This window comes from Suncus etruscus, chromosome 10 (assembly GCF_024139225.1).
Source record: "Suncus etruscus isolate mSunEtr1 chromosome 10, mSunEtr1.pri.cur, whole genome shotgun sequence".
Classification (NCBI taxonomy): Eukaryota; Metazoa; Chordata; class Mammalia; order Eulipotyphla; family Soricidae; genus Suncus; species Suncus etruscus.
The window spans coordinates 82,297,987-82,321,580 of record NC_064857.1 but is presented as its reverse complement, the minus strand read 5'-3'; the positions used below and the strand labels follow the sequence as shown (position 1 = coordinate 82,321,580).

General features: G+C 42.5%; 1 protein-coding gene across 4 annotated transcripts in view; it reads right to left on the bottom strand.

Annotated features, from left to right (window-relative positions):
* PIAS2 (protein inhibitor of activated STAT 2) overlaps positions 1 to 23,594 on the bottom strand; it is a 71,918-nt gene that overhangs the window by 29,686 nt on the left and 18,638 nt on the right. For 2 of the 4 annotated variants that reach the window (XM_049781540.1, XM_049781541.1), the window contains exons 2-7: positions 17,421 to 17,895; positions 15,659 to 15,739; positions 11,145 to 11,229; positions 3,208 to 3,258; positions 2,991 to 3,081; positions 279 to 413 (exon numbers count right to left, since the gene is read on the bottom strand). In XM_049781540.1, coding sequence (XP_049637497.1) covers positions 279 to 413; positions 2,991 to 3,081; positions 3,208 to 3,258; positions 11,145 to 11,229; positions 15,659 to 15,739; positions 17,421 to 17,895 — 918 coding nt within the window. The remainder of the gene's footprint in view (positions 1 to 278; positions 414 to 2,990; positions 3,082 to 3,207; positions 3,259 to 11,144; positions 11,230 to 15,658; positions 15,740 to 17,420; positions 17,896 to 23,594) is intronic. The other 2 variants (XM_049781542.1, XM_049781543.1) reach the window with 1 other exon arrangement.

Sequence of the window (23,594 nt, the reverse complement as noted above, 5' to 3'; positions counted from 1 at the left end):
ATAGTACAGCAGGTAAAATGCTTGCCAGGAAAGCAATTGGAACCAGGTTCAATCCCTGGCACCACATATGGCAACCCCTCACCCAAGTCCATCAGGACTGATCCCTACACACAGAGGAAGACCAAAGCAACACCAAGTGTGACTCCCCAAAACCAAAATTAACTAATTAAATAAAAATGTAGGTTTCACTGAAAAAATAAAATATAAGTGCTAGTGGTCTTAGCATTTCAAATCCAGAAATCCAAAGTTCTAATCATAACAAGAAAGAAAATCTTTACCTTTCCAATTTCTGATGCCCAAGAAATGGAAATCTGGTTTGGCACAGCTGAAGATAACCTAACTAAAGATGTGATATTCAAAGGGCGTCCAGGGCGCTTCTGCTCAATCCCATTTTTGGGGGGTGGTGCATAGCCCTATGATGCAACGAAAGAAAATTAATTCCAAATTACCTGGGGGAAATTTAACAGAAATGTAACGTTTCTTCCATGCTACAAAATCTTTCTTAATTTCAATTGTACATTTTTAATTTGTATAGAGAATCACAGTCCACGCCTAAGAGGAAAATTATGTCATAGAATATTCCTAAGTTCAGAAAAGTTTAGAAATAAAAGCAAAACCCTTATTCCAGACTAACATACTGAATCCGAGCCGAGATATGGTTTCATGACAGGGGACCTGCCTCACTCACATCAGATAGATGTGACTTGATCCCACACACGGGCAAAAGTGCACATCCCACACAATTATTGTGACGGCCAACGCCAACCATGCAAAAACCACGAGCAAATCCAGGATTGCTGCAGTCCAGCAGTCATTCCCAGGCAAGAACAAACTGAAGGGCAGCACATAGAAGAAGAGAAAATCTTGTCATAGTGGCTAAGAGTCCTTTTTTCTTTTTACAGAAGAGTCTGACTTGACCCAAGTTGCTCCTCTGTATTTAAGATCTCTCATTCTAAACACATCAAATGGAGGTGGGAAAAAGAAAGAACAAATTTAAGCGGGAATTCAAAAGAATTACTAACTGTTGTGGGTGATGAAAATGCTCTCTGATGCTGTCTCTACAAGTAAAACCAGGTCAAATAACTAGGAAAAAATAATCAGTATTTGGGGGCCAGAGCAACTGTACAGAGGGTGGGGCATTTGCCTTGTGTACTTGGTTGACTTAGGTTCAATCTTTGGGATCCCATATAGTCCCCTGAGCCCACCAAAAGTGTGTCATGAGCAGAGCCAGAGGTAATCCCTGAGCACTGGTGGCAGGGGCCCCCAAACCAAGGACCAAACAAACAAAAAAAAAGATAAGCAATATTTGGGACCAAGGGTTTTATCTCAAGTGGTGAGCTCCATACTCTGCATATGTGAAGATTAAGTCCTAGGTTGAATTTCTGACCAAACCCCTTGACCTAAATAAAAAGTATCAATGGGGTCTACGCAGGTGTGCTCCTTGTCTGGCACATAGCAACCCACATTCAATCAGTGGCATTAGACCAGCAGGAATCAGGAATAAACCTTGAGCATTGTTGGGAGTGCCAACCTTCACCCCCAAAAAGAAGACAATGACTCAGTATTTTTGTTATTGTTGTTGTTCTCCAGCTAGTACAGGAGAGATAGTTCATCTATCAATGCAGTATTACGCTAACAGGATTGCATGAGAGAGTAGGTGAAGCTCGTCTACCAATGTAATACTATACTGACAGTACTGTATGGGAGAATAGGGACAGTCCATCAATATTACTACAATACTACACTGATGGGATTGCACAGGCGAGCAAAGACATAGTCTGGTTACCATAAGCAGCAAACACACTTCACTGTCTAACAGACAGGACACTGTCTTTACTCAGTGTAAAGGACAGACCTTTAGGGGCTAGAGAGATAGTATGGAGGTAGCGTGTTTGCCTTGCATGCAGAAGGACGGTGGTTCGAATCCCAGTATCCCATATGGTCCCCCAAGCCTGCCAGGAGCAATTTCTGAGCATAGAGCCAGGAGAAATCCCTGAGCACAGGCGGGTGTGACCCAAAAACGAAAAAAAAGGACAGGCCTTTACTCAGTGTGAATTTACATACAGCAACTGAACAAATTTTTAAAGATAGTAAGGACCAGTCATAGGGAGGTAGAAGACCTTAATCAAACTTGCAGTTTAAATTGGGGCTGAAGAGAATGTGGGTATAGAGGCTCACTCAACCTTTGAACTCTCTCTTTTCAACCCAAGGGGACTGTCACAAATGATGGCAGCCGTCCAGTAACACAGTCCACAAAGACAAAGATAGTGGTAGGGGGTCTAGGTGCACAGACTGCCGGCTGAGATTAATGCGGCTCTTAACAAAGAAGATATCTCTTTGACCCATGGTCAGTCATGGCCATTGGCCTTCCTCACTTTGCTGTCCAATGACAACCACCGGGTCTACAGTATCAGGTAGAAGATATGATTCATTTTGCTCAGCTGAAGGAGTTTGCTCATTGTCTCATTCCAGAGGCACAGATGTTAAATAATTTCTTCATTTGCGTCTCAATCATCACTCTGGGACCTGCTTTGCTGAAATGGCAACTGTGATACTGGAGGATCACCTCACAGCCCTCAGATCAGTTAAATGTACTTGGTAGTAGAGGGGGACAGAGGCCATGCTCTGCTACTTTCTGATTAGCCTTGACATTACTGCACTGATTAAGTAGCTTATTCCAATCCAGTTCATTCCAAGCCTCAGTGGAGAAATATCCAGTCTAATTCAACAATTATTGTTTTTAAATGAAATTAGAAAGATGATAGGAGCCCAGAGCTTCCAGGCCAGAGATGAACTGGACACAATGTAATCACCCCAAATATTGAAATTATAAACTGCTCCACTGCTTCCAATACCAGAACATCTAACCTCCCCACCCCAATTGTGGAATTCCCCCTAAAGGCCCAAGCTTGAAACCTCTAATCTCTATTCCTGATGTTCTCACCAGTCTCTACTTTACACACAACCCTGGTGAATAAAATTCAACTTACAGGCAAAGGAAATAGCTTCCCGTTGACTTTTATACACAAACTATTAGGGTAATGATCCTCTTGAGGGCAACTTGTCTCTGCCAGGCAAAGTCTGCATTAATGAAGAAAAGGAATTTAATCTTAATGACCCAAACATCCTTGTGAATTTTGATATTCAGGAGTATAAGTACACAGTTTGAAAGTGTAAAATTAAAGTTACAGAAAGGTTTTAACTTACCTCAGCTGAACTTGTACTGTATAGTCTCTTCTACCACCTGGCAAAAAATCCCTGTTGGAAAGCAAAATAAATCAGGGTAAGAAAGCAAAATAAAAATTCACACAGATATATTCTTGAATTCTTACCAGGGAAAATATATCTATTTGTAATCTTTAAAAGATGGAAGTTGCCAATAGCATAAGCCTTAATCCAAACACTCTTGGAATGATAACCTTTGTGTATCTAATGTGTAATCAAGTGTTTAGGACAATTTTTAGGTACTTTCAAGTCATAGGAACTTCCTTGCAGCAAAGTTTATTTCAATGGGCAAAAGATCTTGCCTAGATTCTAAGAGTTTAATTTACTATAGGTCCTAATCAGCTAACATCTTTCTTTTATAAAAAAAAAAAAAAAGACCCACTGACCAGATATTTCTATTGGTCAGAAGTGCAAGCTGGCCAAAGTAGTTTTTACAGCAACGCAAGTTACAGACCAAGACCCAGAGTAAAGAACTGAAACCTGGAGTCTCCATCTCTCTATACTACAACACAATGTCACAATTATGAACCCAATTAAGGACACCAAGATGAAAGAAAACCTACTAGAGGCCCATGTAATACTGCTGGCACTAAACCTTCCTAATGTTTGTCACTCAAACTGAGTCCACAACAAGGCAACCTTACTGGGAAAGGTATTGGAAATGCAGAAACAGGTGTTCCGACCCAGACCTACACAATGAGAAGCTGCCTTTTTTGTTTGCTTTTGGTTTGGGGCCCCACCTGGTGGCATTCAGGTGTTACTCCTACTCCTGGCAGGCACTGGGGAGGGACCATATGGGATGCCAAGGATCAAACCCTGGTTGATCTTGAGTTGGCAGCATGCATGGTAAATGCCCTACTCACTACTATTGCTCTGGCCCCTAGAAGCTGCCTTTTAACAAGGGGCATGTATGTCTATCAGTTTAATTAGTGCTGTCATTACCCTTCTCACTCATCATCAGACGACTGTCACAGATGGGCACGTTCTTGGTCTGCCCTCATTCTCCTCAACCACGTGATCTTCTCACTATTTCCAATTCTCTAGTCACTGAAAGGCAGTAAAGCAAGCAAAGCCATGACCAATTTGAGCACAATATGGTGGCTTGGATGACTCTGGGCAAATTATTTTACATTCCTAGGCCTGTTTCTACTTTCAATAGAGAAAATTAGTGTACCAATCTTAAGGAGTTTCTGTGACCACAGCATGCTAACAGCAACACCGGTGCAAAAAGTTAAGCAGTGCTCAACAAGGCAGGCAGAAGGCTGCTCTTACTGTCAATAATGCTCTCTTTCCCTTATGGCAGGAGGTCTGCTACGCTCACCCCAATATCTAACAGCTGACCTGTTAGCTAATAACTAATAGCTAACACTGGCCGCTTTTACTTACTAAATTCAAGAAATTTTACACAGTATTTACCCTCCAGATAAGATATGTGTATATATGTATGTATGTTATGTGTTATATAATAAAGTAAGTGCTATGGCACTTATGAGAACTAAGAGTTACAAAGAGGAAATTCCATGGTTTTGAAAATTCAGGGCCATGACCACCACCATCCGCAATCAAAGGAGAAAACAGGACTTGGGCAGCATAAGTTCTAGTTTCACTAATAGAGTCACATTTCCCAAGGGAACAGGAGCTGTGCTAGTGCCATGAATCTCAATAACTGGGAGAGGAGCATAAAGAGAGATACAGAGCAGACTCCTGGTAGACTAGGGAGAAAAAGAGAAATGGCAGAAAAAGACAGAAACTTAACAAATCATTTCAAACACCTCTAAGGATTTATAGGACATACTGGGAAGGCAGGGGAAAGAAATTAATGTTGTTATTATTAGGCATCTACTGACCCTCATTTTCTGCCAGACACAATTCTAAGAACTTACATGTTCAACTCAACTAATCTTTAGGTCACAACAAAGACAGTGACCAGATGCCAGGCACTGGTATAATAAAAATGATTGAGAGAGTTGCTTTCATCAGCAAATTTGCAGAACCAAACAGTCAGATGAACACAACATCTCTTTAAACGAGAAACAGAAAACAGATGGGTTAGGGAAAAATGCATCTCAGAAGATGCTAAGATTGGGATGGGCCCTTAAAAAGTTGACTCAGGGGCCAGAGAGATAGCACAGTGGTAGAGCATTTGCCTTGCACACAGCTGACCCAAGACTAACCCAGGTTCAATTCCTGGCATTCCATATGGTCCTCCAAGCCTGCCAGGCTCAATTTTTGAGAGCAGAGCCAGGAGTAACCAGGTGTGGTCCAAAAACAAAAAAGTTGACTTTTTTTGGCCAGAGCAATAGAACAGCAGGTAGGCATTTGCCTTGCATGCAGCTAACCCAGGTTCGATCACTGGTATCCCATATGGTCCCTAAGCCCAAGTCTACCAAGAATGATTTTGGAGCACAGACTCAGAATTAATCCCTGAGTACCACTGAATACAGCCCAAAAATTAAACAAAAATATTGACTCAGGTCTGCCAAGGTGGCATAAAATGGCAGTAAACGTCTACTTGGGACTTGAGATAGTAGGAAGAGTGTCAGAAGATAAGATGATTTTAAAAATTAAATAAAATGAGCAAAACAAGATATTTACCAGAATATGCGAGGCAATGGAAGATAGACTTCAAAAGAAAGATATCATTATAGGGTTTTTAAGAACCAGAAAATTGCTAAATAGGTTTTAGAAGAAGATAGCAGTCAGCAGAGAATTAGCACAAGGAGGCCCTTGCCAAGGTATAAACAACAGATAGTGTCTGAAGGAGGCTAGACAGACTAGGTACCACGTGCCACTATAAGAGACAGAGCAGCAAGTTGAGGCACTCAAATCCCTATCCACAACCAGAGCAAGGAGGTGACTATTTCACATCCTGCACAAATGGGATTCAACAAGCTTTAGTGAACTTACCAAGGGATATACAGACCTGTGCAGTTCATCCAGAATTCACATTCCACTTGGTATTATACTAAAAGACCACATTAGCTCCCTCAAAAATAGAGATAGCACAGCGGCGTTTGCCTTGCAAGCAGCCGATCCAGGACAAAGGTGGTAGGTTCGAATCCCGGTGTCCCATACGGTCCCCCGTGCCTGCCAGGAGCTATTTCTGAGCAGACAGCTAGGAGTGACCCCTGAGCACTGCCGGGTGTGTCCCAAAAACCAAAAAAAATAAAAATAGAGTTGCTTCAAGTTTTACATCTTGAGAGAGTCATAAAGGAAGAATCAACAGAGTGTAGTAATTTGACAGGATGTGGTAAATCAAGTGTGGGAAAGACAAAGAGGCCTCTGTCCAGGGAGAGCCCGTGACACCAATGACAAGGACAAGAGAAGGAAATACACCAGCAACAATCTCCTTATAAATATTTCTCAATTCTGCTCCTACACTACCTGGGCCACAGAAGTTAGAATAAATAACTTAAAACAGAATCACTTATAAGAACAGAATAAATCTCTGTTAAAAAATAAAACAAAAGACCCAAATACGATTCTTGGGAAATCTAGTAATAGTGAACTGTATTTAATTATTTGGTGTGACTGTGGGTTATCAAAATAGGGGCAGAGGGGCCCGGAGAGATAGCACAGCGGTGTTTGCCTTGCAAGCAGCCGATCCAGGACCAAAGGTGGTTGGTTCGAATCCCGGTGTCCCATATGGTCCCCCGTGCCTGCCAGGAGCTATTTCTGAGCAGTCAGCCAGGAGTAACCCCTGAGCACCGCCGGGTGTGGCCCAAAAACCAAAAACCAAAAAAAAAAAAAAAAAAAAAAAAAAGAAAACCTCCATTTTACCAAAAAAAAAAAAAAAAGAAAAATAGGGGCAGAGATGTTAAGTAATGGGCAACTCTCCTACTACTACTAATGTAAACACGACATGGCATATTCATGAACAAGGTCACAGAGCAGTAAGAAAAGAACAGACTGACTCCTGGCAAGGCAGGATGACCAAATGGAAGGCTACTAAAATGAAGGACCGAGCTGGACCCAATAGTCCTACTTCATGAGGCACAATAAAGGAGCCAAGTAATCCAGACTCAACATACTCAAGCTCTTCATTGAGCACCCACTAGCATGTAGGCCAAAGGGAAGAGCAGATACATATAGTAGTTCTCAAATAAGGTCCAAAGAAATAGCAGGGAAGGTTTTAAAAATACCCAGTTAATTCCCGGTATACATATTCCCCACCTATTTCCAGCCCTGCTAAGAGATAAGAGAGATCCCTGAGTGTAGAGCCAGGAGTAAGTCCAAGAATTGTCAGGTGTGGGCCCTCCCCAAAAAATTGTTATTGGGGATGAGGGGAAAGAAAGAAAAAGAGAGAGATAAGCAGGTTTGTTTGACCCCTACCACTACTCCTGGAGGCCAGCTAAGAACGATCTCCAAGAAGACCCAAGAATCAAGTGATTGAAAAACTAAAGTAAAACTACCTAGGCTGCTTCCTCAAAGAGTCTAACTTAACTCGCATGAAAAAAAATATTCTTGGGATTTGGATGCCCTCAATTCTCTTAAACAACAAAGTTGAATCACATAAATATAGGCGTTAAGTGGTATGAAGTGCAGGCATCCAAATTCAGAACAGGTAATCATTTCAACCTAATCAAGACAAAACATTACATAAATCCAAACTGTCCAACATTGTACAAAATACCTGACACTTCCCAAAAATGTGTCACGTATTATGAAAGACCAAGAAATAATAGAAAATTGTCAGACTGAAAGCAACTAAAACAATGTAGTAATTGTTATTTGGGGTGTTGAACTGATACCAAGTGTTAAATTTCTTGGGTGTGTGTCATTATGCTATGGTTTTGCCTGGTGTTAATGAAAGAGTGAAGGATAAAGGCACTATTTTTATAACTTGTTTAATAAAATCTTTTCTAGGAAGTTGTTGTTTTGGGTGTGTTTTTTGGGGGGAAGGGCTGTATTTTGGTTGAATTGGGGGGCCCACACTTAGTAGTGTTCAGGTCTTACTCCTGGCTCTGTGCTCAAGAATCACTCCCTTTGAGAAAAAGGAGCCACATGTATGGTAGTGCCAGGACAGTCAAGGTAAGTGCCTTCCCACTGTACTCTCAAACTCCACTCTAACTAAAATGCTTTATTGAAACTGATTATTCCTGGTTCTGCCTAGGAAGATAGCATAGGGATTCGGGTATGTTTTGTACTCTGCCCATTCCAGTTCAATTCCAAGCATCACAAGCAACTCCAAGCCTGGCTGGGAATGGGTTGAGAGGCCCTAAAAACCATCAAAGTAGCCCTAGATGGTCCCATACACACACCACAGGATAAAAGCAGTACCACCTCCTCAGATCTAACATTGAGTCGCTGCCCCAAGGCCCTCTAAGTACCACTTGCGGCCACTAGTGGCCCTTAAAACTAACAGTCCTAGGGGATGGAGTGGTAGCACAGTGGTAGGTTGTTTGCCTTGCACAAGGCTGACTCAGGATGGACGCAGGTTTGATCCCCAGCATCCCATGTGGTTCCCCAGCCAGGGGTGATTTCTGAGCGGAGCCAAGAGTAACCCAAGTGCTACCGGCTGTGGCAAAAAAAAAAAACCCAAAAACAAACAAACAAAAAAACTTAGCAGTCCTATACTGAGTACCTCCCTGGCCAAGTTTCTCTACTATGTTCAATAAACCTTTCTATTTCTAAATGCCTAAACATTATTCAAACATTTTAGCGATTTTTTTCTTTCTTTTTTTTTCTTTTTGGTTTTTGGGTCACACCTGACGGTGCTCAGGAGTTACTTCTGGCTCTGCGCTCAGAAATCGCTCCTGGCAGGCTCAGAGGACCATATAGGATGTCGGGAACCGAACCTGGGTCCATCCTGGGTTGGCCACGTGCAAGGCAAAAGCCCTACCATTGTGCTACTGCTCCAGCCCTGCAACTTATTTTCTAATTTATTCATAGTTCAAACTCCAAATTATTAGCAAAAGTGAAGATTCCTCAACATAAACCCCAAATTCCCCTCCCAAGAGGCATTTAGATCATATTTTGGAGAAATATTTTCTAGACTTAGGTAAATTAAAACCTGCCATACACTTACGTATAAAGTACCTAGAGGCATATTACAACTCCCAACTTTGCATTCACTGTTCACTCAAAAGGCATCTTTGGGGTAGAAGAGAGAGTAGAACAGGTAGGTAGCCTGCTTTGCACACAACCAACCCCGGTTCAATCCCATGCTCAGCACATGGTCCCCCATCTCCATCAGATATGATCCCTGAGTGTAAAGCTAACAAATGCTCCACATAAAAAACACATCCCCCACCACACACACATACAAACACACACACACACACATACAAACACACACACACACACACACACACACACACACACACACACACACACACACGGCCACTCGGTACTCTCCACTCTCCCTTCTCAACTCCCTCCCACTCTTATCTCTCTCTCCCTCCATCCCCCCTCCTCTCCTGAGGACTGGAAAAATAGTTCAATAAACTTTGCATGTGGAAGGTGTGGATTCAATCCCTGGTACCATACGGCCCACACACCACCACCAGGAGCAAGCAGACTAAGAATTGCCTGCTGTGGCCCTAAAACAAAGACAAAAGAAAAGTATCTCGAGGGCTGGGAATGTGCTATAAGTGGTAGAAAGCAAGTGTTATATGTTTAAGCACCACAAGTCCAAACACCCACAAATGTGGACTGTGCATCAAAAAAATAATTTTAAAAGTGTGTTCTGAGAGGGCCAGAGATATATAGCACAGCAGTAGGGTGTTTGCCTTGTACGCAGCCGATTCAGGATGAACACTGGTTTAAATGCTGGCATCCCATATGGTTCCTTGAGACTGGCAGGAGCAATTTCTGAGCAAAGTCAGGAGGAACCCGAGCGTAGCCAGGTGAGACCCAAAAACGAAAGGAAAAAAAAGCATGTTCTGAGGTGGCTGGAGAGAATACAATGTGTTTGTCTTGCATACATAGCCAGAAGTAATTCCTGAGTATAGAGCCAGGAACAACCCCTGAGCTTGAGGGGGGTGGGGAGGGGAGTTATGAAATCTTTCTGTGTAAATCTACTTAAAACAATCTTATTACCTCTAACCTCAGCAGCCTGGCAAAGTTTGAACAAAGTTTCAAACCAACAGAAATCTCCTAGAAAGCAGCTCTATTTGTCATTATGAACTGACGTAGATCTCTCCATAAGGTATCCCATGGAGCAATGATTTAACATATGTAAACTGGCTCCTGGGTTCCCTGAGCATAACCAAAAAGGCTCATGGTGTGGGGGGGTGTGCACTCATGTGGGAGAGCATATTATTTCCAAGTGAATTTAAGAAGATACTCTTTATCCAAAGATTAAATACTTTATTCAAACGAAAGAGTTATCAAATATTTGGCAAGCCTATATAAAAGTATACCCTGCTTACTCAAGGAAAAACAGTATAAAAGGTCCAAACACCCAATACGACTGCGTGAAGACTTGAAAAAGTAATGAGGTTAAATCCAGCCATAAAGTGGTACTTCAGTCTCATATGACCAGTGTCCTTAACAAGGAACACATGTAAGAACAAGACATGAGTTCAGCAAAAAGGCAGCTACTGCAGGGCTTGAGAGCAGCCTCGGAAAACGAAATTGGCACCACCTCATTCTCATACTCCAAGCCCCTTCCTTATGTGAGGGCAGAGCCCTGTTAGGCCTGAGTCTGGGACACTTATCTTTTTTTGTTTGTTTGTTTTTTGGGTCACCCAGAAGCACTCAAGGGTCACTTCTGGCTCTATGCTCAGAAATTGCTCCTGGCAGGCTCAGGAGACCATATGGGATGCCAGGATTCGAACCACCATCCTGCTGCATGCAAGGCAAACACCTTACCTCCATGCTATCTCTCCAGCCCCTGAGACACTTTCTTAAGGCCATCACAGCAAACTAATATCCCAACATTTATGGCAGAAAGACATCCCAAACATTCCTCTTACCTGGATATGCATATCTCTCTAACTTGCTGAGGTGTCAGAGCGAAAATAAAAAATTTCTCTTGAAATCGCTGAATACTGCTTTGAACTAAGGAGGAAAAAAAAAAAACAACAATAATATTTCAATAACAAGTCTAAAGCTATAAAAGCACATGTAGTAAGTAACCAAGCACTTCTTTCTGATAGTTGACAAATTCTGAAAATGTAATGGTTGAAATAGTCCAAACGAATCAAGTATAGGGATGGAGAGATAGGACAGGGGCTTAAGGTGTTTCCTTCACTACAGACCACCGAGGTTCAATCCCTGGCACTTCATAGGGTCCACTGAGCACTGCCAGGCATGGCCCCTTCGTATACAACCTGGACTAAGCCCTAAGCGCTGCTGGGTGTAACCCAAAAATAAAAAAATAAAGAGGGGAGAAGAAGAAAAGAAAACGAAGCTTTCAACTCAAAATCTGAAAATTAAGTCACTCTAAAGCAAGTTCAAAGTATTTATTATTCTTTAATGTGCTTATCACAGTACACTCAAAATACAGCACAACCCTTCCAAGTTACATTTTATCCTGAACTATACTACTGATGATGAAAATATTACTACGTTTTTTTTTTAAATGGAGGAAAAGAAAAGGGAAAAAAATATTCAGAATCCAAGAATCAGGTTTCTTGATTTTTTTTTTTATTAAAAAGTGAGAGGGCCCAAAGACATGGTTTAGTGACAGGGGCAGGACTCATGTGAGACCATGAGTCTGACCCCAAAGAGAATATCTGAGTTCCAGCCACTGCCATGAAGAGCATCATCACCAAAACAATAAAGACAATGAAGGAGATAGGAAAACAAAAATGGATTCACTTCACAAAGGGCCTGAATAGATTATTTCTGATAGTTCTCAATGGTGTTCTAGTCAGAGCTTATTTAAAAAAAAAAAAAAAAAAAAAAAAAAGGCCCAGAGAGATAGTACAGCGGCATTTGCCTTGCAAGCAGCTGATCCAGGACCAAAGGTGGTTGGTTCGAATCCCGGTGTCCCATATGGTCCCCCGTGCCTGCCAGGAGCTATTTCTGAGCAGACAGCCAGGAGTAACCCCGGGTGTGCCCCCCCCCAAAAAAAAAGATGGGGGGGACAAAAAAAGGGCCCCAAGTATTCTGCTTCCCAGTAAGTACTAAAACTGCATCTAGAAAAGGCCAGACCTGTGAGACAAGCTCAATAGCATGTGCTTCACATTCAGGGGTTCCAACTTCAACCATGGCACCGCAGGGTCCCCAGACCCAGGAGGGAGAGACATGACAGTGCAGTGTCTCTCAGTTTCCTGGTTTCTGTAGGTAACAAGGTGCAAGGTGAAAAGACCATGTCAGTGGACGCTACTAAATCAGGGAAACAGTTAATTTCTTGGGGAAAAGAATTTTCTCTTTCAACAGCTATGCTCCAGGAGTTATACCACAAAACAGCTCCGATTTTCCTGGAGAATTTCCAAAAGGAGCTTAAAAATTACAAGGTGCAGTCCTGGAAGCTGAAAGGTAGGCCCTAACAACTCCCCATCCTTAAGCCTTCGGATTGAACCACCCAGTCTGGCTGGACATGTGTCACTGCAGCTGGCCTCTGGGTCCCCTGAGCACTGCTTGGGAGGGCCTCAAAACAAACAAACAAACAAAATAAAAGATAATGCTAAAGAGGAAGAGATGTCAATTAGAACGAAGGCCTGAAAATGAAGTTAGTGGGGCCGGAGAGGTGTCGCTAGAGGTAAGGTGTCTGCCTTGCAAGCGCTAGCCAAGGAAGGACCGTGGTTCGATCCCCCAGCATCCCATATGGTCCCCCCAAGCCAGGGCCAAACCCCTGAGCATCAAATGGGTGTGGCCAAAAAAAAAAAAAAAAAAGAAGAAAATGAAGTTAGTGAAACAGGTAACTATGGAGCACAGTCTACATCTCCTAGCCAGGGCCCAGTCATGTTCACAAGTGCCTGTTTCTACTCTGGACCACGCAGTTTGGGGCCTGACTCCAGGCATCCACTCAGCCTGAGCCCATCCCAACCACCAACTACCTCCTAACTGTCCTTCTGGGTCTCTCTCTCCTATCCCTTCACTGTGACTGGTGACATCAGGGGTCTCTCTCACACACACATACATCTGGCTACAATGCTCCCTGGGCAAGCTGTCAGGACAAAGGGCACGGGGAAGACTTGCACCTGCCACCAATGTTCCAGGAGTGGGGGGGAGGGTTGCTTGCTTTTCTGTGGCAGGAATCAAACCCGTGCCCCACATATAGAAGCCTTATGCTCAAGCACTGAAAAATGAATGTCCCAGCCCCACAGCAAGACACACCAGCTGCAGTTGTGGTCCACGCCAGGGGTGCCTGGGTGCCTGCAGTGCTCACACTCACTTGGCTGTGATGCCAAAGATCTCCAAGAACAGAGGTACTGGGCTGCACTCAGCTCCCAAGGACCCCATGAAGTCAGACTTATAAAAACTAAGTGCTCGAGGTCAGGGTTTCCTCGACTGTCTCATTGCAACCCCTTCTCACCAGAGAAATTCTAGTGCAACCCTGAGTATACAGTATATAAGATTTCCCATCTTTTGTCACCTGATGTCCAATATGGGGTCATGACCCAGTCTAAGCAGCCAGGTTCTAAGCCTCTGTGTTGTCCTTTGGGCCCTGTTTATTTCAATAGTTAATATTTGCAGGTTAGAGATGAATGCTTTCTTTTCTCAGTTCCTAATATGAACATCCAATATCTCCAGCCAGAAATCTCAAACAGTCAGCAGGCTCCAGAAAAGGAGAAAATGAGGCACTAAATTTGGGGGGCTTAGGGGTTTGGGATACACCCAGTGTACTCAGGGGTTACTCCTGGCTCTGTACTCAAGAATCATTCCTAGCAGGTTTGGGTAACCATATGGGATGCTAGGTATCAAATGTGGGTCAAACTCTGGTCGGCAACATGCAAGGCAAATACCCTCATTGCTGCGCTATTGCTCTGGTCCCTAAATTTTTTTTTAACTTGCAAGACTGTTGAAAGACTAGCCCCTAATTTGTTTTGGAGTTTGGGTTATTTTTGTTTTGCTTTGTTTTTGTTTTTGGACCACACCCGGTGGCATCCAAGGGTTACTCCTGACTATGCTCAGAAATTGCTCCTGCCAGGCTCACGGGGAGCATGCAGGTTGCTGGGGATCAAACCTGGGTTGGCCAGTGCAAGGCAAATGCCCTACCCGCTGTACTATGGCTCTAGCCCCTAGCCCCAATTTGATGGGAGGGAGAGAGTGCTCACAGATCAAACTTCCAGCAATAAATATAAAGAAATCATACAAAGAAAACTAGTCAAATGCAAACGAAACCACTAAAAGTCAATGATGACTGTGAAATCTCACAAGCCTTCAGATAAAAATGTAGCATTACCTATAGGGTAACAACAATCCAAACTAAGTTGACTTCTGACAGCAACAGAGGCCAAGACAGTACTCAGGGAAACAGAGTTTGCTCCAGTGACATCACTGGTCTTAGGGCTCAATACCAAGGACCCAGGGGTACAATGCAGTGCTATCTACTGAGGTTTCCAGGGCCACTCCCTGCAGTGCTCCTGGGACCCAGATATGTCTGGGATGAAACAGACAGAGCACACACCTGCCATGTGATCTCTCCAGCCCTCACAAGGCATCTCTAAGGGGGTAAAAGCAGGAAACCAAGAAAGTTCAGAGGCTGAGCGACACTAGCCGTGCACTAGCTGAGCTGAGGGTCAAATTAAGAGTGCTGCCATTCAGGATCCCTGGTGCCAAAAAAGAGCATCGCTGGTGCGCCGCAGCCAAGAGTGAGCAGAAATCACAACGGGCTGTGGGTGAGCTCACTTACCACTTTGAGCAAAGAGCAAATGAGCACCACAACCAAGAGTGCAACCCCAAACCACTGCGGCATCAACAACAAGGGGAAGGAAAAGGGGCAAAGCAAACTAATTTTGAATTATAAACCTGCGTAGGAAGAGAAAAAAAAAACTGTCAAATGAAAATGAAATTCCTTTCAAAACATAATAAAATAATTATTAATAAAACCAGGAAAAATTTTTTAAAGCAGACATGCACTTCAAGAAATGAACAACAGTAACAAAAAAGAAGCCAACTTCAAAATGAACTTCAAAACCATACAAACAGTAAGCATGAAATATGTTGGGCTTTGATTTTTTTCCCATTGTGATTTCCTTATAAACAGCAATTGTTTAAAGCAAATTTAGTGCCAGGGACATATAGCACATGCTTCTGCATACAGGAGGTCCAGCACAGTACTCCCCACACCAATGGCTGTGAGCCCCCCCCCCCCCCCAAACACAAAAACAAGCAAAGGAATGGTACTGAAAGGCCAGGTTTAAACTTAGGAAAAGGTACCAGAGCAAAAACGAAAACAGAAAACATGGAAAGCTCAAATTATCTGCCCAACAACTGCAAGCCTTGCTGCATTCTGAGAACATCTGGTGAACATAAATTTCCCTAGAGACAGATCCACTGTCAGTGCACCAAAATCAAAACCGACAGGTGTCCATACCTGCAATGCTGGGCACAACCTTCAGTGGATTCATCAGGGTACATGCCAGAACTTGAGGCCCTGTCTGGATCATGTGGTCACCTACCCAGAGAAGTACCCACAAACCATGAACTTAAACTGGAACTAAGAATGCTTCCATAGTTGGCATAGGTCAACATTTATAAACAACTTATAGAACTTATAGCTTAATGTTAGTGTTCTATGTATATAAGGGCACATTCACTCTCAAACACACACACATGGAGATACTCCTGGTTACTATCCAGATTATTTAGGAAATTCACATAAACTCCCCACATCGGTACTTCTCAATTGGGAATAAAGGGACCTAGGAGATGGCTCAAAGGGCTTTAGCACATTCTCTTAATGTGTGACAGCCCAGGGCTTCGATCCCCAGCAACCAAAGTTCCCTTAAGCATTAAGCACTATGCCTGGTGTGATCCCACATTCCCCCAAAACTAACAACAGCATCACCAAAGAATATTTTACTCCTTCTATCCTTTTCCATCACCAAAAGTAAAGGGCAATGGTAACAACTCCCAAACCTTTAAATACACATTTAGTCAAAAGAGAAATAGAGTTTCTCCATCAACAAACTAGCTTTTATGGGGGTATACATCCAGCATACATCCAGTGGTGCGCAGGAGTTACTCTTGGCTCTGCACTCAGGAATTACTCCTGATGGTTCCCGAGGACCATAAAGAATGCCTACACACAAAGTCTGCATTCTAGTCCTTTAACTCATTTTTGATAGTTTCTTAATATATAGGAATGAAAAGAAAATAGAATACAACCAAACATTTGACTGGTTGTGGTAACTGTCGTCTCCCTATATCCAACTATACACAAATAGATTTTTTGTGTGTGTGGTTTTTGGGTCACACCCGGCAGTGCTCAGGGGTTACTCCTGGCTCCATGCTCAGAAATTGCTCCTGGCAGGCATGGGGGACCATATGGGATGCCAGGATTCAAACCGATGACCTTCTACATGAAAGGCAAATGCCTTACCTCCATGCTATCTCTCCGGCCCATCACAAATAGTCATTTTATTTAACAGTTTTAATTAAATGTTTTCTGTTTTGTTTTGTTGGGTGGGAGGGGAGTTTAGGGCCATACCTAGTTGTGCTCAAAGCTTAGTCCTGACTCTATACTCAAGAATCATCCCTGGCGGTGTTCATGGGACCATATGCAGTTGTCAGGGATCGAAGAGAAGCCAGCCATATGTAAGGCAAGTGCCTTAACCCTGTACCATATATTTCTGAACATTTTTCAAATGATAATTTTATACCCAAAACAATTTTTTCTAATTTAGTGATGTAATAAATCTAAGTCAAGCAAAAGAATTTCACCTACACTCATACCACAACTGCATTAATAACCATCAGTAATTTTTTTGAAAAAGATAAAAGTAAGATCATAGAAGTCGATCATGGTAATAAACACAAACTGTCTGCTCCTAACACAAATTGCAAAAATGATCTTTAGTAACACCTAATACAGTAAATAAAGACCAGTGAGAAGGCATTCTTTTACTGTAGAATTTACACTGACATAGTTCTGTAAACTGACATGGGTGAGGTGAACACTCAAACAACAAATCAACAGCTACAGATTCGATTTCAGCATGGAGGCCAGTAAATGTTTTACCTGCACATTTAAGCTGTTAGCACTACTGGTGCCTCGGTTTTATAACAGTCACTCTCTAGCTGAGGGCCTCCTGCTTTACTATTCTGACCAGAAGACAGTGGTTTCTGACACTCACCTAAGCTCGTAGGCTTGATGAGAACATCTAGGACGTCGTAAAAGGGTAAGTTTTTTAACTGCACATCAGGATGGACAGGAGGAATTGGGGGAGACGGCTGCTGCATCTCAAATGTAGGCTTGGTATCCTGAAGCAGCAGAGAGCCAGCCGGGGAGGACGGCGAGTGAGGGGCCACTGAAGTGGAAGGCAACGAGTGGATTCCAGCCACAGCCAAGTCAGGCTCCACAGGGGACGAGCCACCATCCAAGTTGAAAACCGATGATTTGATCGTGGACAAATCTGAGAGTCCTTCCAGGGTTCGTGGATACCGACGTCTGTATAATTCCCGGATTTTAATCTGAACCGCTGGGCTGCAGCCGCTCTTCAGCAAATGCAGCGCCCTCATCAGGAGGTCATGCTTGCGCCCACTTTTATTCCGTCCAGCAAAGCCTAGTAACACTTGAAGTTCAGAAACCCTAAAACTAGAAACCATATTCTAAAAGGAAAAAAGGAAAAAAGAAGTCAATGACAGGCATAATCAAGCATGTAAAAACACTCCAATACTTTGTGAAACCTGACTTCCCAGTATCCCATCAAATAAGAAATGGCTGTGTGCTAATAATCAGCCTGTACACATTCTTAGAACTGCTCATTTTAGGGCCAGAGTGATAGTACAACAGGTAGAACATTTGCCTTGCACACAGCGACCCGGGTTCAATCCCAGTTATCCCATATGGTCCCCAACTCTGGGAGGAGTGATTTCGGAGCTCAGAGCCAGCAGTAATCCCTGAACACTGCCAAGTATGTCCCCTAAACCAAAACCAAACAAAAATCAAACTCATCTTGTTCACAGTCAAATTTCTAAAAGGACTAAAATTACCTCTGAAGAACAAGGCAGTAAGAACATAAATCAAAGCTGGCAAGATTCCCGCCACACAACTCTACCTGTGCTTGGCAGTGACAGAAAAGTCAGAAGCAGTTCTACTTCACAGCTCATCAGTTCACCAACAAAACCTAGTCAATACTTTCACTACTTGCTGCCTCACAAACTCATTTACTTCATGATTTCCAGTCAATGCTGAACTCAGAAGAAATCCACATGTGGGTCAGCATTTCTCTGTACAACACACACCATCTACTGACCAGAAAGCCCTTTGAGTACCCACCCAAGACACAGGTGTTCCCCACTCCTGCTCTGTACTGTGCAAGGCTCAGCAGCTTGAAATTCCCATACTGTTCCCTGACCATCAACAGAGTGGCCACCATGCAAAGGCCATCACTACACAGATTCACCTTCCCTCTGTGCAACCCAGAAGCCACAGTTTTAAAAGTTCATTTCAGGGGTCGGAGAGATAGCATGGAGGTAAGGCGTTTGCCTTTCATGCAGAAGGTCATCGGTTCGAATCCCGGCATCCCATATGGTTCCCCGTGCCTGCCAGGAGCAATTTCTGAGCATGGACCAGGAGTAACCCCTGAGCACTGCCGGGTGTGACCCAAAAACTACACACACAAAAAAAGTTTATTTTAAAGGGTACAATGGGTAGAGCCTTTGCCTTGAATGTGTTCAACCCAGGTTCAATCCCCAGCACACTATGCCAGGAGTGATGTCTGAGCAATCAGGAATGATCCCTGAATGGAGAACTAGGAGTAAGTCCTGGGTAAGGTGATAAGCCTCCAAACGCCAAAAAAGGTTCATCTTATAATTGAAAAGAAACATAATTTTTCTAAAATGCAAACCAATTTAAATATAGCAAGATCATCTGCAAGTACATGCTACACTCATAAGTCTACCTCACATAATATATATCTCCATATCTTATACTGTACAAATGAAAAAATACTAAGTTGTCATCAGTAATGTATACTTAAGAAACAGGAATTGCATATATAATTCTAAGTTTTCTATTAGGCCTGTTAAAATAAAATCAGCATATATTAAAAGTATCAATATAAATACCAGTATTTATTCCAACCTATAATCAATTTTTTTTTTTTTTTGGTTTTTGGGTCACACCCGGCAGCACTCAGGGGTTACTCCTGGCTCTACACTCAGAAATCACTCCTGGCAGGCTTGGGGGACCTATGGAATGCCAGAATTCGAACCACCATCCTTCTGCAAGCAAGGCAAACACCCTATCTCCATGCTATCTCTCCGGCCCCCCTATAATCAATTTTAAAATTAATGTCCAGGGGCCGGAGCAGTAGCACAAGCGGTAGGGCGTTTGCCTTGCACACACTAACCTAGAACAATCTGGGGGTTCAATCCCCTGGCATCCCATATGGTCCCCCATGTTAGGAGCAATTTCTGAGCGCATAACCAAAAGTAACCCCTGAGCATCACAGGATGCGGCCCAATAACCAAACTAAAATAAAATAAAATCAATGTCCGTGAGATAGCGGTGGCACAAACGGTAGGGCATTTGCCTTGCATGTGCTGACCTAGGACAGACCTCGGTTCAATCCCTCCAGCGTCCTATATGGTTCCCCAAGCCAGGAGCAATTTTTGAACAGATAACCAGGAGTAACCCCTAAGTGTCACCGGGTGTGACCCAACTCCCCCCACACACACACACACAAAAAAGACATGTGGCTAAGTTAGAATTTTGAGAGCAGAGATCTAAATTACATTTACACCCCAATACATATCACAGCGTCATGAGCAATGTATTTTAACTTCTTTCATTTTCTCCATCTGTACAGTGAGTATTTGTCTTACAACTATGCTGTGAAAATGAGAACATTTGGGGAATAGTTTATAACTTATAAGCTAGAGGTTACTGAGGGACCATGTGCGAACAAGATGGCAACAGCTTTCTAGGAAGAATCTTCCCAAACAAGAAATGCAATGCATCTTTCCCAAAGTCTCCAATCCTAACACCTGACTGACATTCACTTACATTACAATAGAATAAATAGCTCTAAGTCACATACTTCGGCCCTTTGAGCTATCTCTCCAGTCACAACTTTTTTTGTTTTTGATTTTTGGGCCACACCCAGTGAAACATTTTTTTAAAGTTGATTTTATGGTTGGGGGAGCGAGTACAGCAGGCTAGGTGCTTGCAAGCAACCCAGGTTTGACGCCCAACACTATATATGAAACATGAACCCTGCCTGGAGTGATCCAACCCCTGTATTTACATATATGTATTGAGTCCAATCAACTAATCAAAGCAGTGACTGAATTGATTCATTAAGAGAAACTATACCATAAATGAGAAAGATACTCCAATTTCTATATTCATCATCAGAAGAATGTTCCCTAAGTAGAGCCAGAGATGGGTACTAAAAATAACCTAAATATGGGCCTGGAGCAAGAATAGAGTGGGTAGGTGTTTTCTTTGCATGAAGCCAGTCTGAGTTCAATCCCTGACCTTCCATATGGTTCCCAGAGCACCATCAGGAGTAATTTCCTGATGATCAGCAGTGAACCCTGAGCATTGCCGAGTATGGCCTAAAAACAAACCAAAAATAAAAAAATCTAAATGCTTGAACAGTATTAGCTAAGAGAATTTAGCAACATGTGAAAAAGAATCACATCCAGAAAAATTAATTCCTGGATATACAGGGTTGACACAATTATTTGAAATCAATACATATACACAATAGCTAAAAAGGAAAACTGCATGATCATACAAATCAGCGTAAAAACAGCATTTAATGAATCTTTACATATGTATGATAAAAATTATGTCTGAAGAAAAAAAAAGAAAAAGAGCACAAAGGATTGGATCATGTGCCTGGCCTTTCACAGCGTCTGCGCTTCTCTGACAATATATTGTCTCCCCCTCCCACAAACAGAACTAAACATTCTCTTTAGTGATAAAAACTGGATGTTTTTCCCCCTAATATTGAGAACAAGACAATGTCTACTCTTAGTCACTATGAGCAGATGCTCTAAGTTCTAGCTAGTGAGCTAAAACAAAAATCAAAAAGGAAATAAGAAGCATGAATAATGGAATAAAGCAATCAAAACCTACCTGTACAGATCTGTACATCTCAAAGAAATCGACAAAACTCCTGTAGCTAGCTAGTAATTGAATGTACCAAAGCCAGAGGATACAAGATGACACATCTCCACACACTACCAATGAGCACAGAGGAAACCGATAAACAAATCCTTTAAAGTACTCCAAATAAAACAAAATTTACATAAACTAGCGCACTGAAACAAACACCAAAATGAATGAGAGTCAAAGACCTAAATAAACACACTGTTCATGACCAGGAAAATTCAGAAAAGCAACATCAATTTTCCATAAACTGATGAACAGCTTTATAATTCCTATCCAAGTTTGTTTACAGTTACAAGACTATTCTAACAAAAAGTCAAAAGAGCTAAAAGCAAATATGAACAGGAAAAAACTGAAATGAGTGACCCCATTTCAACTCAGCTTCAGTAAGAAAGATTTGATGACTTTCTTGAGATCAACAAACAAATAGAAAACTCGGAATCCGGATCTATGCAAATATGCCCAGTTTTGTTTGGTTTGGTCTTGGTTTTTGGGCCACACTCAGCGGCGGTCTGGGGTTACTCCTGGCTCTGCACTCAGAAATCACTCCTAGCAGGCTTGGAGTACCATATGAATTGCCAGAGATTGAACCCAGGTCGGATACGTGCAAGGCAAGCACACTCCACTATGTTATTGCTCCAGCCCCCAAAGTTTTTTTTAAAGAGAGGTACAAAAAGCAGTGGGTGAAGAAAGGTGTATTCCTTTCTACAAATGGTGAATCATCTACAGAAAAGAATTAACTTACATCCTTATAAAAATAGACCTATTATGTTGGCAGATTGGGGAGCATAAAGGTGGTAGCAAGGGATGCACTCTGAGAACATCGGTGAAGTGAGGTCAACACTGGTGGTGGAATGGAATCATGAACTACTTAAAAATTGCATTTCACAATTCTATTAAAATTTTTGGGTTTTTTTTTTTTAAGTTCTTAAACTCAATGCTCAAAGTGAGATTCATGAAAAGAAAAATGACTTAACCACAAATTTTGGTCTACAAGTACTGTTAAAAAAAAACAAAGGTTGGGGCCAGCGTGGTGGTGCTAGAGGTAAGGTGTCTGCCTTGCGAGTGCTAGCCAGGAGCTACTTCTGAGCGCACAGCCAGGAGTAACCCGAGTGTCACTGGGTATGGCCCAAACACACACACAACACACACAAACAAACACACACACACACACACACAGCAATATATAAGCTCAAATATTTATAGACCACATATACATCAGAGAATTAAGATCTAGAACTCTCAGCCTGAGAGAAAAAAGAAAACAGAGGAAGAATAGACATGAAGAAGCTAGACCGCAGATAAGCACATGAAAATGTTCAGCACCTCTGGCCACCAGAGGAATGCAAATAAAATGTCACTACAAAAATCACGAGCTACATACCAGGATGGCTAAAAACAGTGATATCAAATGCTCATGAGGATGCACAGAAACCGGGTCACTTCATACATTGCTGACAGGGATGTAAAATGATACAACCATTCTGAAAAGCACTTTGTCAAGTACTCTAAAAACTACATATACAATGACCATGGACTCCATGACTGTAGACCTAAACATTTCTTATAATAATGAAAATTGTTCATTTAAAAAAAAATCCTAGGGGCCGGGAAGATGGCGCTAGAGGTAAGGTGTGTCTGCCTTGCAAGCGCTAGCGTAGGACGGACCAAGGTTCGATCCCCCGGCGCCCCATATGGTCCCCCAAGCCAGGGGCGATTTCTGAGCCCATAGACAGAAGTAACCCCTGAGCGTCAAATGGGTGTGGTCCAAAAACTAAAAACAAAAACAAAACAAACAAACAAAAAATCCTTGGGGCTGGAGAGATAGCATGGAGGTAAGGCATTTGCCTTGCATGCAGAAAGACAGTGGTTCAAATCCCGGCATCCCATAGGGTCCCCCGAGCCTGCCAGGAGCAATTTCTGAGCATAGAGCCAGGAGGAACCCCTGAGCACTGCTGGGTGTGACCCAAAAACAAAAATAGAACAAAACAAAAAATCCTAGGCACAAATCCTTTTAGTTCTTTAATTCATAATGGCCCCACAATGATAAAAAAAAAAAAAAAGCCAGATGCCTTTCAACATGTGGGAAGGACTAAAGATACTTATAATAACAGGGACTGTATCTCAGAGAATTTGTTGGGTTAACAAAGGTTAGACCATAGGAATAATAAACAGATGAAAGGGA